This window comes from Anopheles gambiae, chromosome 3 (genome assembly GCF_943734735.2).
Source record: "Anopheles gambiae chromosome 3, idAnoGambNW_F1_1, whole genome shotgun sequence".
NCBI lineage: Eukaryota > Metazoa > Arthropoda > Insecta > Diptera > Culicidae > Anopheles > Anopheles gambiae.
The window spans coordinates 91,235,147-91,248,805 of NC_064602.1; the positions used below are offsets into that span (position 1 = coordinate 91,235,147).

General features: G+C 44.3%; 6 protein-coding genes across 8 annotated transcripts in view; 3 read left to right on the forward strand and 3 right to left on the reverse strand.

Moving 5' to 3' along the window:
- The window catches only part of LOC1280825 (proteasome-associated protein ECM29 homolog), a 33,897-nt gene extending 30,531 nt beyond the window's left edge, over positions 1–3,366 (reverse strand). The window contains exon 1 of the mRNA XM_061660782.1: positions 3,252–3,366. The gene's annotated coding sequence lies outside the window, so the exon portion shown is untranslated. The remainder of the gene's footprint in view (positions 1–3,251) is intronic.
- Positions 60–5,752, forward strand: LOC133393877 (ADP-ribosylation factor-like protein 6). Of its 2 annotated transcripts, none has more exons than XM_061660790.1 (3): positions 60–1,577; positions 5,110–5,256; positions 5,338–5,752. In XM_061660790.1, exons 1-3 carry the CDS (start codon positions 1,400–1,402, stop codon positions 5,607–5,609), a joined length of 597 nt encoding a protein of 198 aa, XP_061516774.1. In that variant the 5' UTR covers positions 60–1,399; the 3' UTR covers positions 5,610–5,752. The 2 variants fall into 2 exon arrangements, with proteins under 2 accessions (XP_061516774.1, XP_061516775.1); XM_061660791.1 differs by having other exon boundaries at positions 5,128–5,256.
- LOC1280823 (peroxiredoxin-6) lies at positions 3,572–4,867 on the reverse strand. Its single transcript, XM_320690.4, has 5 exons — positions 4,625–4,867; positions 4,393–4,549; positions 4,100–4,317; positions 3,945–4,020; positions 3,572–3,838 (listed from the first exon to the last, which is right to left on the reverse strand). The coding sequence occupies exons 1-5, from the start codon at positions 4,705–4,707 to the stop codon at positions 3,707–3,709; spliced, it is 666 nt and encodes a 221-aa protein (XP_320690.3). The 5' UTR covers positions 4,708–4,867; the 3' UTR covers positions 3,572–3,706.
- Positions 5,753–6,217: 465 nt separating the features above from the next.
- Positions 6,218–6,911, forward strand: LOC5667925 (small integral membrane protein 20). The gene is made up of 3 exons (XM_001689231.2): positions 6,218–6,486; positions 6,555–6,611; positions 6,695–6,911. The coding sequence occupies exons 1-3, from the start codon at positions 6,366–6,368 to the stop codon at positions 6,745–6,747; spliced, it is 231 nt and encodes a 76-aa protein (XP_001689283.1). The 5' UTR covers positions 6,218–6,365; the 3' UTR covers positions 6,748–6,911.
- Positions 6,912–7,088: 177 nt separating this feature from the next.
- On the reverse strand, positions 7,089–7,833 carry LOC3291440 (cytochrome c oxidase copper chaperone). 2 transcript variants are annotated; one of them, XM_061656973.1, is made up of 2 exons: positions 7,672–7,833; positions 7,089–7,576 (listed from the first exon to the last, which is right to left on the reverse strand). In XM_061656973.1, exon 2 carries the CDS (start codon positions 7,527–7,529, stop codon positions 7,305–7,307), a length of 225 nt encoding a protein of 74 aa, XP_061512957.1. In that variant the 5' UTR covers positions 7,530–7,576; positions 7,672–7,833; the 3' UTR covers positions 7,089–7,304. The 2 variants fall into 2 exon arrangements, with proteins under 2 accessions (XP_061512957.1, XP_061512956.1); XM_061656972.1 differs by having other exon boundaries at positions 7,655–7,830.
- A 1,036-nt stretch (positions 7,834–8,869) lies between these two features.
- LOC1280821 (trifunctional enzyme subunit beta, mitochondrial) lies at positions 8,870–12,159 on the forward strand. The gene is made up of 5 exons (XM_061656974.1): positions 8,870–9,149; positions 9,912–10,077; positions 10,158–11,055; positions 11,139–11,312; positions 11,393–12,159. The coding sequence occupies exons 1-5, from the start codon at positions 9,083–9,085 to the stop codon at positions 11,504–11,506; spliced, it is 1,419 nt and encodes a 472-aa protein (XP_061512958.1). The 5' UTR covers positions 8,870–9,082; the 3' UTR covers positions 11,507–12,159.
- The last annotated feature ends 1,500 nt before the right edge of the window (positions 12,160–13,659 follow it).

The following is a 13,659-nucleotide window of genomic DNA, read 5'->3' on the forward strand; positions in this document are numbered from 1 at the left end:
ATGTAAAATAATTTTATTTCTGAAAAAGTTTGATAATTATATTAATGTTAACAACACTAGTTTCAAAGTATTAGCAGCATTGTTCAACGTTTGCAAGATGTGTTTCAACAGCTATGTCGTAATAGCTGTGCTGTTGAATTATGATATTAACATTGGAAACTGAACCCGGAAAACAGTGTAACGTTAACCCCATAATGCAGTTTTGTGATCATCGATAAAATGATACTTTTGGGATTATTATTTTCTACATTATTATTTAAATTTCAATGTTTTTGTTTAATTTCAAAAACGTAAAAATTAAATTCAAAATTAAATTAGTTTGTTTAACACTTTATCTTTATTTTGTTTTAATACCAAAATTGACCTAAACTTACAAAACACAAAACAAAACAACCGCGTGTTCAACCCCCTTATGCATTGTAATGCAGTGTCAGCCACCCCAAAAATCAATGTCATTGCGATGTACACGCGCGCAACATAGTGCACACGGGCGTTGATTTTGGGCACCCCTCTCTCTCTCTCTACAAAGCGTGACTCCAGACGGCCCCCTAGCAACGGTTGCCAAAACAATTCTACTGCGATGGAACGTATGCATTTTCCCCATTTTCCCTCACAAGCACCTGACATCGAGCCAGTTCGGTGTTGCTTCGCACGTGAGAGGAGCGCGTTTTTCCTTGTTTTCCTTGGCACACAAAGACCTTAGTTTACACCGGACGGTTAAGTTTTTAGCAAATAGTGAATGTGTTGATTTATATTTGACCGATTTTTATTTGTAATGAAACTAACAAAAAGGTGCTCTGTGCGAGTAATGTAGCCTCCAAATCAGTGCAGCGTGTTATGCAACGTGCTCGCCCAGTAGTGCCTTCACCGGAAGTACAGCCCGTCCAACATGGACAGCGGTGGCGAAGCTGAAGTGTGGTGAAATTTTCATGGCAACTTCAACACCGTGCCACTGAAGTACTAGAAAGTGGCCATAAAACAGGGTGTGTCCACCACCGCGCAGTCCCTCAAACCCCTAATTCCCACCAAACGGTAGAAGTGGCCGCACACAGCCAGCATAAAACACAATGTTGACCTTTCACCAAAGCGCACGACGACGAGCGTGACGGGCGAACACGAGCACGCTTGACGTAAAACCGCAACCAGTAACTTGGTATATCCTTGGCGGTCTGGATACTCCACGGTACCTCCCAACCGCCCCAAGAAGCAGGAGCAGCAGAGGCGGAGAGTTTATGTGTGATCAATATCTCCTGTACCTCGTCCTTAGTCCTCTTGCTCTCACGGACAAAAGAGTTTGGATGTGATACTGGTGAAATCCTAAAACGCGGACCAGAAGTGTGTGTGCTGTTGCTTGAACACTACCGTTGTGGTTGGGTGGCAAATCGGTGCCGTCGCCACCATGGGGCTGTTCGATAAGCTGGCCAACATGCTGAAGATGAAAAAGGAGCAGATCAACATACTGGTGGTGGGATTGAACAACAGCGGCAAGTCGACGATAGTGAACCATTTCAAAAATCCGAACGAACGAACGTCGATCGTGGTACCGACGGTGGGATTCAGTGTGGAGCGTTTTGAAAGTGAGTACCAATTGCTTACACTAAACTGTAGTTCATTTCTTATCATCAGTCCTGCCATTCATGTTCGAAACAATTGCGCCCCTGTTAAGCGGGAGCACGATAAGATGAGCACTAAAAGAAAGTTCCAAGTCACCAAGGACGTATCGATTTTACCCGACTAATTTAAGCATGACACCGGAGCGTAATCAAAGCAAGCGCAAGTGTGACCGTACCTCGCCTACTATTAGGCTTGGTTAAAGTGGAAAATTGCTGAACTATGGCGTCCAATTAAATGATGGACCGAGTGGAAGATGATGAAGCGAATTGTGCAAGTTTCTTATTCGTCGACAAATTAATGTACACGGAACTCTGTTTTCAGACAGCATACAAGCAAGCAACACCTTTTAAATTTACCTTTAAGGCGATAATGTTTACTAATCATATTGATTTTCTTAATCAACTAGATTATCTGTGAATCCAAATCTATGAATCAAGAGCTATCTAAGACGAGGACAACGATCATTTGGAGCACTGACAAAAAATAAATAAAAATTGAATTTATTATTTTGAAAGCCCTTCTGCAGTTTTAAAAAATATTCTCTATCTATTCTATTATCTATTATCTAGTAAATAAGGGAGCCATCACGATCGCATGCACACTAAGTTGTCCGCAGTTCAGAATACAACACAATTCCAACATGAATGTGAAATCTGATAGGAATCCAATAAAAGAATGACCCTTTCAATTAGGGATGTGCAGACTGAGCAAGAGTGAACGATTTGAAGGCTGCAAGTGAATGTGCATGGATGTTTATGTCAGTTCGTAGATTTTGTAGGAATCTCTTCGCTATTATCGGATTTTATTAACCAGCTACAGGAGAGTAAAATGCCAAAAACATAAGTTATTATTCGACGCAGCCAAGGAGTAAGTTGAATCCCAAAATGAAGTCTTCAATTGGCCCAGAAAGTGAGTGAGTTAAATTCGTAAACAGTGAGTCACTGGGTAGTTCAGAGAATGAATTGGTATATTCCTGTAGGTGGGAATTTTTAGTCGGCATAGAGAGATTCATATCTCTATTGCCACTCTTCTACTCTGATTCAATTATCTAAAAAGAGTAAGAGATCATAATCTCGAATATGAAACATCATTGATAACTGTATAATCTTGAAGCTATGACTGATCTTGAAGTGTCCTATTTCTTTGTTTATTTTTTGCTAAAATATTTAAAATTTATTTCGTCATACTATTGCACAAATCTCTCAAAACACTCCAAGAAATACAAATCAAGCTAAGAACACACATGAAGCTGATCAATATTTCAACAACGATCAGAATGGAATGCGCCATAAAGCAAAGATTGCATAAACAAAACTTCGCACGTGACGCGGAACTACTGGCATGTCTGTCCCCTATTCGAAATTATCAATTTAAATCCACCATTACCTTATCTAGAACGTTAAGCAAACCTCCACAGCAAGGAAGGAGGCTTGGTCGGCAAACATTGCCCATGAATATTTATCACTGCACTTTTACGGCGAGCAACGGCACGGGGACAAGCTCACCCATCGCACCTCGCGTACGGAGAAGCGTACGTTGAAGGCTCAATCAATCTTGCTTGTTTTGTTTTCCGTGTGGCTTGATACTTGAGAAATTAAAACGGAACCACAGAAGCTCTTGAAATAATACCGGCTTACCTTGGCGGTGGGGTGGTGTTGTTGCTGCTGCTGGGCCGCCGCGGCTCACGTGCGGAAGTTTGTTGTTCGAAGTGTGAATGAAATATGCAACACATATGGTGTTGTGGTAGCAGCTAGACTAATGTTGTGAAATCTCTGCGAGACACAATCGAATGTTTCGAGTGCACTCACTCACCTTATCAGCTATATAGGACGCCCCCTGGGGGGGAGGTCGTTGAAAGTTATGCTCAAGCAATGAGTCAGTCTCATGCTCTACCGATAAGAAATGTTGTGCATTTACTGCACCTCAAAATTTTGGAACAAACAAAAGAAAGGCAACGTTTTGATAATGGAAGCTGATATTTATTTGGCAACAAGAAAAACAAATGTTCATTTTGTTACGCTCGAATGCATAAAACATTAAAACACACATTGCACGAGAGATATGAGACGTTGGCACAGGGCGTTCTAGAAAATTACTCGTAATCGGTCGTCGTGCGCACGTACACATTACCGGAGGGCATCGAGACGCGTTCGATTCCGTTCGGGAACAGTTTGTCCGCGTCCTCCTCGCTTACGCTGGGCAGTATCATGACCTTCGTGCCGGGCTGAATCGAAACCACCGAAACCAGAACAATGCGATTAACAACAACAACAAAGACAACAATACACAACTCATTATCGCAGTAGGCTGGCGGACTTCACTCAACTTACCGTCCAGTTAGCAGGCGTTGCAATCACCTTCAATCGGTCTGTCAGCTGTAGCGAATCGATGACGCGCAGAATTTCGCTAAAGTGAGAGATATACGCCGAGCACACGTGGTTGATTATTTTGCTAAGCAACATGTACCGCACTTAGCTACACTTACTCGACATTACGCCCCGTAGACGTTGGATAATGCATCGTCAGGCGCACCCGCTTGTCGGGGCTGATGATGAACAGGGCGCGCACCGTTTGCGCCAGCTCCACGTTGTCCTTGTCCTTCTCGTCCAGCATGCCGAACCGGACCGCCAAATCGCGGCTCGGGTCGGCTATGATCGGGTACGGGAAGTTGCCGATAATATCCGGACAGTATGACTTGATGTCCTGTGCATTGATCGAGGAGCATTAAAAAGATCATTCTTGATCACATTTGAAATTGACAAAAAAAAAAACACTCACATTAACCCAGTCCACGTGACACTTGAGATCATCCACCGAATGCGCCAGGACCTTCACATTGCGCTTTTCGAAATGCTCCTGATGTACCGCAATGCGTCCGAGCTCCGTCGTACAGACTGGCGTGAAATCGGCCGGATGCGAGAATAAAACGCACCAACTAGCCAAAGAAATAAACAACAATTGTATCACTTTGTGAGTTTTTGAAGGACAACACTTGAAGATGAACACTCACGAATCACCGATCCATTCGTAGAAATCGATCGGTCCCTTGGTGGAATCCGCCTGAAAGTTGGGAATGGTCGCTCCGATACGCATGATGGTAAAAGGCCTTGGTTGTCTGCTTTCGTGTGCTCTCGGCTTGAAACACCACACTGTACTGATTGCTCTTGCGCTCCGTATCGACTGATCTGGCGGCTACTTATGTATTGTCTTTGCGTTGACGTTGCGTACCGCAGCTGTTTGATTGTGACGCGCGTAATCAAGTTGCGCTAGGACCAGGAATCACACGGCTCAGCTCACTGTCAAGGGCATACTTCCTGAGCTACCGTTCTAATGTGGGATGCACTCAACCTTCCGGTACTTGAACCACCTGGTAGATGAGCTTAAGGGGCCCATTGTGTCCATTTTATTTGATTTATCCACCCCTTCTAGTTTAACCATAATTTCAAACTAAACTATTCTTCCCGTTTCTTTTGCCGGTCATTGTAAAAAAACTAGTTTGCCTTTTAATTCCAGATCAGGGAGTGTTCTTTACCGCGTTCGATATGTCCGGCGCCACGCGGTACCGCAGCCTGTGGGAGCATCACTTCAAATCCTGCCAGGGAATAGTGTTTGTGATCGATTCCAGCGATCGGATGCGGTTGGGTAAGTAGCAAAGAGCACTACATTCTGGTAACACATTTTAAATTTCCTTTCTTATCTATTCCCTTTTTTCCCCCGAAACAGTGGTTGTGAAGGACGAACTGGAAATACTACTACAGCACCCAGACATTGCCAACCGGCGCGTGCCCATCCTTTTCTTTGCCAACAAGATGGACTGCACCGATGCGCTGTCGAGCGTGAAGATTGCGGCCGGGCTGGGGCTGGAAAAGATCAAAGACAAACCGTGGCACATTAGCTCGAGCAATGCGCTCACCGGGGAGGGGCTGCAGGATGGCGTCCAGTGGATGGTGCATCAGATCAGAGAGTGTGTAGCGAACAGCAAGGAGCATCGGTAGAGTAATTTGGGTGTAGCGTGTGGTGATGACATTTTCGGCGCAATTACTCACTCAGCGCCATCATCATGATTGAGTTATGTGATCTCTTTTATCCTGAATAAAGTTTAAGCTTAGCTATGTTTTGAAAAGTGTGGGAGAAATAATGGAGTTTTAGAAAGGATGTGGCTTTTGGTGGGGCGTGCAACGATGGACGAATAATGATGTACAGTAAGCTTTCAAAATAAGAAATAGATTTGAAAGAAAATTATAACAAATCACGGGTTTGCAATCAATCAAAATCAAATAGAGGATTTAAATTATAAAATCGGTTACAACTTGTGTAGCCTTTCGTAGTCTTGACAGTACAGGACTCAAATAATTTCATTATTTTATTATATTGGTATTAAGGATAATTCATATTAGTCACAATTCGCCTACTGGCGATAAGTTGATCATTTGCGAGCTAATTATCGTTTTATACGATTAAAATCCAACCACGTGCTACATTGCGCTACAGTAACGGCTTTGTGTAGACTTTCTTTCGTATATTTGAATATTTTTCCAAATGTCAAAACGTTGCCAACGAGCCCTGCAATTTTGTCGTGTGGGCAAACTGTCAACGCCAGATGATTGGTGAATGTTTTGGTTTTGCATAACATCTCACAACACACACAGACACACCGGCTGGCTTGTGCAGTATTTCAGTGATTTTCCCAAATCTAATCCGAACCTTTATTGACCACCGACAAAACAATAAAACAATCCACCATTCCGGCAATGGCACCGATCGTTCTGAAGGGAAGAAACTATGCCCTGCTCGTCGGCGGCATCGTGGGCTTCATCGCACTGGCCTGCTATCCAATCATCGTGCATCCGATGCTGCATCCGGAGGAATACAGTAAACACACACCCAGCGGGATTGGGTTGAAATATCAATTACTAATTGTTTGATTTGTTTATCCGTAGAAAAAGCGCAACAGGTCAACCGAGCGGGTATCAAGCAGGAAGAAATCCAGCCAGGAAGTATGACCTCAACCGGCACATTGTCTTTGAGTGGAGTTAAAATTCTAACTCGAATACGTCTGCTTCCCTTTTCTCTTTCGCAGACATGCGAGTCTGGAGTGATCCCTTCAAACCGCGGGAAGACATTAAGCGATAAACAAAGCTCATCCAGTAGAGGAGATTTGCCGTTTCGTTTACGTACTACACCTCCCAATAACGTAAACGGTACGTTGATTCTCTTCAAGTAGTAGCTTAATACGAGGCACGGTGAATGTTTGAGTTTGTGTTTTTGTGAGGAGAATAATAAGTTTTAGATGTAAATTTTGGCTTTTTGAGTATTAGCCCACTTTGGGTTTGAAGTGTGATGTACGGTAGAAAGAAATCAAAGGTTTCTTTATTTGCTTTATGTATCAAGCAGCTCAAGAATCAAGGCAGTTGAACCGGCCCAGAACCTTTGACATCATCACGGGAAACAAAATTTGGCAACAGCGGTCGTAGTTTATTTTTAAACATTCACATTTATTAATTCACGCCATTCCTTGTCTGACTATTTAGCTCTGCTCGTCTGACCCTACGGTGGTTGCCTTATTACTGCCGGCATTGCAGTCTACTGCAATTACGCGCTACAATACATATGAAGTACTAGAATTAAGACCCGAAAAACTCATCAAACAACGCTGTATGATGTTAGTGTTTAACCGCTACGCGTTAAGATTAAATATTGAAGCCCATGTCCCGCATGCACTGTTTATGTTTCTCTATCAGCTCGGAGCACTTTTCCTCCCCGTTCTCCATTATGCACGCATCGCGGGCCCTTTTCGTCTCGGGACAGGCACAGCACGCTTTGCACTTGGGCTTTTCTTTGGTGGTCGCTGGTGTGCTGGCTGTGTCTACCGTCGAGGCGGCTACGTGCGGCATCAAACTGACCGACTGACCCATTGTAATTTGGCGGTATCGTACGACTCGGCGCTTTGGCTACGGCAGATCTGAAACACAAAAGCATGTGACATAAGCGAGCGGGTTCAGAATGCTTCGGGAATGAATGCACTGAAATCTAGACTTACATAGCAAATATATTTACCTCCTTAAAGGGAAGATAATTTATGGATAAATTACAACAACAATTTCACAATGCACGTAATGTGGGGATCTTTTTTTGATAAATTTCAAGGTAATCTTTGTGTGCGCCGATCGGTATTCGGTGTGTGTTGACACAATTGACATTCAAAAGAGCTGTAGCGAAAGGCGAATGAACGAAAGGTTGGTTCATTGGTAGATTTCCCAATTGGCAATTTGAGCCACACTGAACGAACATGAATGAGTTACTCCCGGGACGTATATGAGTTCCACAGACTACAAGAAAAACTTAAGAAATTTCATTCAGCCGTACCGGCGAACTCGTTCGACGAGAAACATTCGTCGCTCATGGGTGGACAGGGTTGTACCACTAGGTTGGACAGTACAAAATCTATTTGATTATCATATTTTTTTATCTAGAGGGCTATGAAATGAGTGAAAATGAGCGTCTCGGCGAACGTTCCCAGAAACGAACGAGTTCGACGGTACGGCTGATTATCTATTATTACTGTCAATTGTATTTTAACAAAAAAAGAATAACTGCAAGTGAGTTACCAATTTGTCTACACGTGATTTTGTCAACAGGGCTCTCATCACTTACGTCAGGCGCACTCTCTCGATGGTTCGTTGCAAGGTGGTTAAACATATCAGATGGTAGAAAAGGATCACTGGGTGGTCGCCATAGTTGAGGGTCTTTACGTCATTTTAAAACCGTTAACCGTTGGTCACACGCAAATAGCAAATAGAACAGATTTCTTTGTCTCTGCGTGCATTTTTCTATGTCTTTCGATTTTATCGAAAATATGAGATATATTATCAAAAGATTTGATGATTATTTTAGTCACGAAGTTAAAAACATGTGAGTAAATGTTCTAATCTCACTTAAATTGTCCATATGTTTTGTAGATAATGAGGAATGAATGTGAAAATAGGAAAAACAAAGGATTTCTTAATTTTTATCCTCAGACAGGTTGAAAACATAAGGAATTATACAATAAATTCACGAAATCCATTCTTCAATGTATGTTTAAATATTAAATAAGAACTCGCAAAGCCCACAATATATTTTAAAAGTATATTTAATCGAAGAAAAGCGTTAGATAAATTATATGAACAAATTTAAAAAATATAGACAAAGTTTGAATCTTGGGGACCTTACGTCAAGTGACAAAGTGTCAAAATGCTCTAGATTCCACCACCTGATCTTTTTAATCCACCTTGACCCGCACGGACAAGCCATCAACTACCACTAGCCCACCGACTTCATTATTCGGGTGTCGCTCCAACAGGAACAAAGTGTGTGCGTGTGTGTTGCGTGCGAGTGTGCCTACGTTCGCTACGGTTTTTTTTCTTTCCTTTTGCGTGTACAGTAATTAGGTGAAACCAAGTTGTATTTTCCGTTCCCCGCTGTTACCATGGCTTACAATCTAGTGAACGTCGCCAAATCTACCTCCTCCCTGACGGGAACGCTCGCCAAAACCGGTAAGTGGTAGCCATCGACCGCGGACGGATGATCAAAATCTGACCGCATCATCGCGCAACAATGGACTTTGACTTTCGGCCATTGGAACGGAATGTTACCGAGCGAATAGCTCCAGAGAAGAGGGGTTTTAACATATTTCACAAGCCATCGTTTAAAGATCGATGTCGCCCGCCTGCTTGGATAACAGGACTGTCTCAACGGGAATGTATGCTAGTCCACCCCGTACTTTTGATCTCTCGCACAAAGTAGAAAGTTCAAAGTCCAACGCATCAACACGGCGTTGAGCAACCAACACCACCACACACACCGGGCACGTCATCGGATGGAGCACACACGGAGCGAGAGACAACGGGGGGGTTTTGTTTTGAAATCATCGCCGCCTACCTACCCCGTGCTCTACCCAAAAACGGCTGGTGCTGGCTGTTACATGACCGAGCGCGCTCCTCTTTATCAGCAACCCGGACATCGGTCAATCCTGTCGGCGATATTTTGCTTCCCTTTGGGCATGTTTATCTCCTTTCTTAATCGCACGAGTCCATCACGGTTTTTTTCTTCTTCTTTTTTTTGTGTCTGTACTTAGACACACCAACGTGATCAGAGATTTAGTTTACCTAGAAATTATACCCCTGACCTTATCAATACCCACCCACTAAGGGGAGGGAGAAATGTGCAACACCGCCGGCGCTTTTTGTGCTGACTTGGGAAACGTGCACGTCCCACCAGCTCTAAACATGTTTGTTTTCTGACTCTTTTTTTTGCAGCCCTTCGTAGCATCAGCACCAGCAACACTGTGTACGAGCCGCGCCGTTTGCCGGACAAGACGGGCAAGAATGTAGTGCTGGTCGATGGGGTCCGTACGCCCTTCCTGACGTCCGGCTCGGACTACTCGAAGCTGATGCCGCACGAGCTAGCCCGTCATTCGCTGCTGTAAGAAAATCGCTTTCCCCCTCGATTGTAAAAGAACGTTGTAATTATAAACGATTGCTGCTTTTCCCCATCTTCCACAGGAGCCTGCTGCGCAAAACGAAGGTAGACAAGGAGGTGATCGACTACATCGTGTACGGCACGGTCATTCAGGAGGTGAAAACGTCCAACATTGCCCGCGAAGCGGCCCTCAGCGCCGGGTTTAGCAACAAAACGCCGGCCCACACCGTCACGATGGCCTGCATCAGCTCGAACCAGGCCATCACGACCGGTATGGGGCTGATCGCGACCGGCACGTACGACGCGATCGTAGCCGGCGGTGTCGAGTTCATGTCGGACGTCCCGATCCGCCACAGCCGCAAAATGCGGTCGCTGATGCTGCGCGCCAACAAGGCGAAAACGTTGGGCCAGCGGCTCCAGCTGCTGTCCACGATTCGGCCGGACTTTTTCGCCCCCGAGCTGCCGGCGGTGGCCGAATTCTCGTCCGGCGAAACGATGGGCCACTCGGCGGATCGGCTCGCGGCGGCCTTCAATGCGTCGCGCCAGGAGCAGGACGATTACGCGCTCCGGTCGCACACGCTCGCGAAGGAAGCGCAGGACAAGGGCTACTTCACCGATCTGGTCCCGTTCAAGGTGTCCGGGGTGGACAAAACGATCGAGAAGGACAACGGGATCCGCGTGTCGACGAAGGAGTCGCTCGCGAAGCTGAAGCCGGCGTTCGTGAAACCGTACGGCACGGTGACCGCTGCCAATGCGTCCTTCCTGACCGACGGTGCGTCCGCCTGTCTGGTGATGACGGAGGAGAAGGCCAAGGCGCTCGGTTTGCGCCCGAAGGCGTACCTGCGCGACTTCCTGTACGTGTCGCAGGACCCGATCGATCAGCTGCTGCTCGGACCGGCGTACGGCATCCCGAAGCTGCTGAAGAAAGCGGGTCTCACACTGAAGGACATCGATACGTGGGAAATTCATGAAGCATTTGCTGTACGTGTGGAGTTTTGTTTAATGCGCACAAATCGAAGCGCAATTGTATTTACTTATTTTCTGTTTTCTTCGTTCAACTACAGGGACAAATCATTGCCAACCTGAAAGCGCTCGATTCCGACTACTTCTGCAAGAACTATCTGGGACTGAACGAAAAGTTCGGTGCGCCTGATATGTCCAAGTGGAACAACTGGGGCGGATCGCTCTCCATCGGACATCCGTTCGCCGCCACCGGCGTTCGTTTGTGCATGCATACGGTGAGTTTGCTTAGGCGTAATGGTTGAAAATTAATTTTTTAAGAAATTTATTTTTTATTAAATATTTACATGTTTTGTAGGCAAACCGTCTGGTGCGCGAAAACGGACAGCTCGGTATGATTGCTGCCTGTGCCGCCGGTGGACAGGGTGTAGCTATGCTGCTCGAACGACACCCCGATGCCAACGCGGAGTAAACCGAGGGTAGATAGCGACAGAGAACATTTATCCCCGAACACACGATCCCACCCTCCCACCAACAAAGTGTCCCCCTACTCCCCCCAAAGTGGATTAGTTAACACAGGAGAGATATTCTACTTCGACGCTCATACCATGGAGCGATAACACTGATCCCCGTTATATTATTATTATTTGTTTTGTTTGTTTTGTATCCTGCTTTTTTTATTATTTCTCTACATTAAGACGATCCTAGATCTTAAGAAATTAAACGCTAGGGAAGGAGAACATAATGCTTTCTTTCGTTACGCACTAAGAGATATAGAAGTTATGTTTCCCTTGAAATGCTCGAAAATGAGTTAACAACGTGAATCGCGATGGTGCCGCAATCCTTTTTCTCCTTCTCGGGCGACCCCAGTTGGCCCGACTGGAGAAAGAGGATTGTACCAATTCATCAAAGCTTTCCTTTTCGTTTAGTGTACGATTTAGTTCTGGTGCAAACCGGTTCAAGCGGTTGCACCATGGTTAGGGGGTAAACGATCATATTCGCCTAATTTCTCTTCCATGTTTGAATTGTGCAAGTGGTGTTTCTTGTAAGCTTTAATATATAGAACAATCATCATTTACTATGTATAGCGAAGGTCCAAATACACGAATTTTTGATACACGATAATTATGCAGCTCGGTTAAGCACTTTTTTGTTGCAATGTGTGATGAGAGATGACAGAGAGAGAAAACATAACTGCAGTGAATATGAAAGAATCCCAGAGCCAAATTGCAAAGTCTGAAGTGAAGTGTAACATTCAGACCATCACGAATTATTTCCTTCTCTTGTTTGCTTCACCTGCTACCAAATTTGTGTTATTTTCAACAGGCACAGGTTTTATGAACTTCTTGCTAAATAATCTTACTAAACTTGGCAATTTTACAGGGTTTTCCTAGGGTTCTCATAGTTGTGGGACTCTTCCTTGACTCTTTCTGATGGGAAGTGAACTTCATTGGTTGGAAATTGCACTCTATGGCAACCTTTATGGGCAGGCTCCTTGGAAATTCCTATTAGATGTGTCCAGCAAGGGTGCCATAGAGCCCAATTCCCATTACATTAAGTTCATTTCACGTTTGAAAGAGTCAATAAAGTGTCCCAAAGCTATGAGAACTCTTGGGAAAGCCTGTAAGAGGTTGGGGCTTTAATTTTTCTTAACTTGTTTAAACATTTACCCTTGAAGTGACTTATGGCACATGTAATTTGAATAAAAACTCTAATTTAGGGAAGAATGATGCGATAAACCCTAGCTTCGATCTATAATTTAACGATTCAGGTTTAGTTGCAGGATTTAAATGACGAATGGTTTGAGAAAAGATACCCTTTTCTTTGCGACTCGGCTCTAATAATGCTCTCATATGAGCAAATATTCAAGTCCGACCAGTTTTTGTACAGCGGTACGGAGCCTGCGTATGCGTAAATGGTGTGTGTTGCGCATTGATTGGCGCTTTTTCAACCTCTACCGTACCGCGTACCGACTGCGGAAGTGATTCTGCTCACTATCTGCCTCTCTATTCGATGGAAGTGCGGAAATTGCTGTTGCAGCTCGTTCCAATTCATCACTCTGGGATGAGTCGTCGCAAGGCGTTTGATGATAATTTCTTGCCACCTCTTACGGACGCTGCAGCCCAGCCGCCAACTGACACTTGCTTATCGCACACAATTCATTCGTTTGTAGTCATGTGGAATTCAAAGGATGGGTTACAAAGACCGTTACAGTCACCAGTAGGGACTATGCTTGGGTACGATCGGTCGAAGAATTGTTGCAGAAATATTTTCCCAACTTCAAACACGAACCAACCGTTAGGTTTCAAAATGTTATATGCACACAAGCTTCAGAAAAGACCAATAGCACTATCCAAACTTTTTCAAAAGGAAGTAGAAAAAACACTTCTACAGCTTCACGAATTATGACAGTGTGATTGGACTTTTAACACACTATCGCTTGTATTCTCCAGATAAGAAGCATTACATTGGGGATTTCCAGCTTAATTATCTCGAATCCATGTAAAATTGATAACAAAATAAGCACATTTGAATTGGTTTGTTATTGGAACCATTTTTAAAATTAATATTTATAAATAAACTGCAATCCCATGTTCTCCAAGCTTCTTCGATCATTTTTCCTAA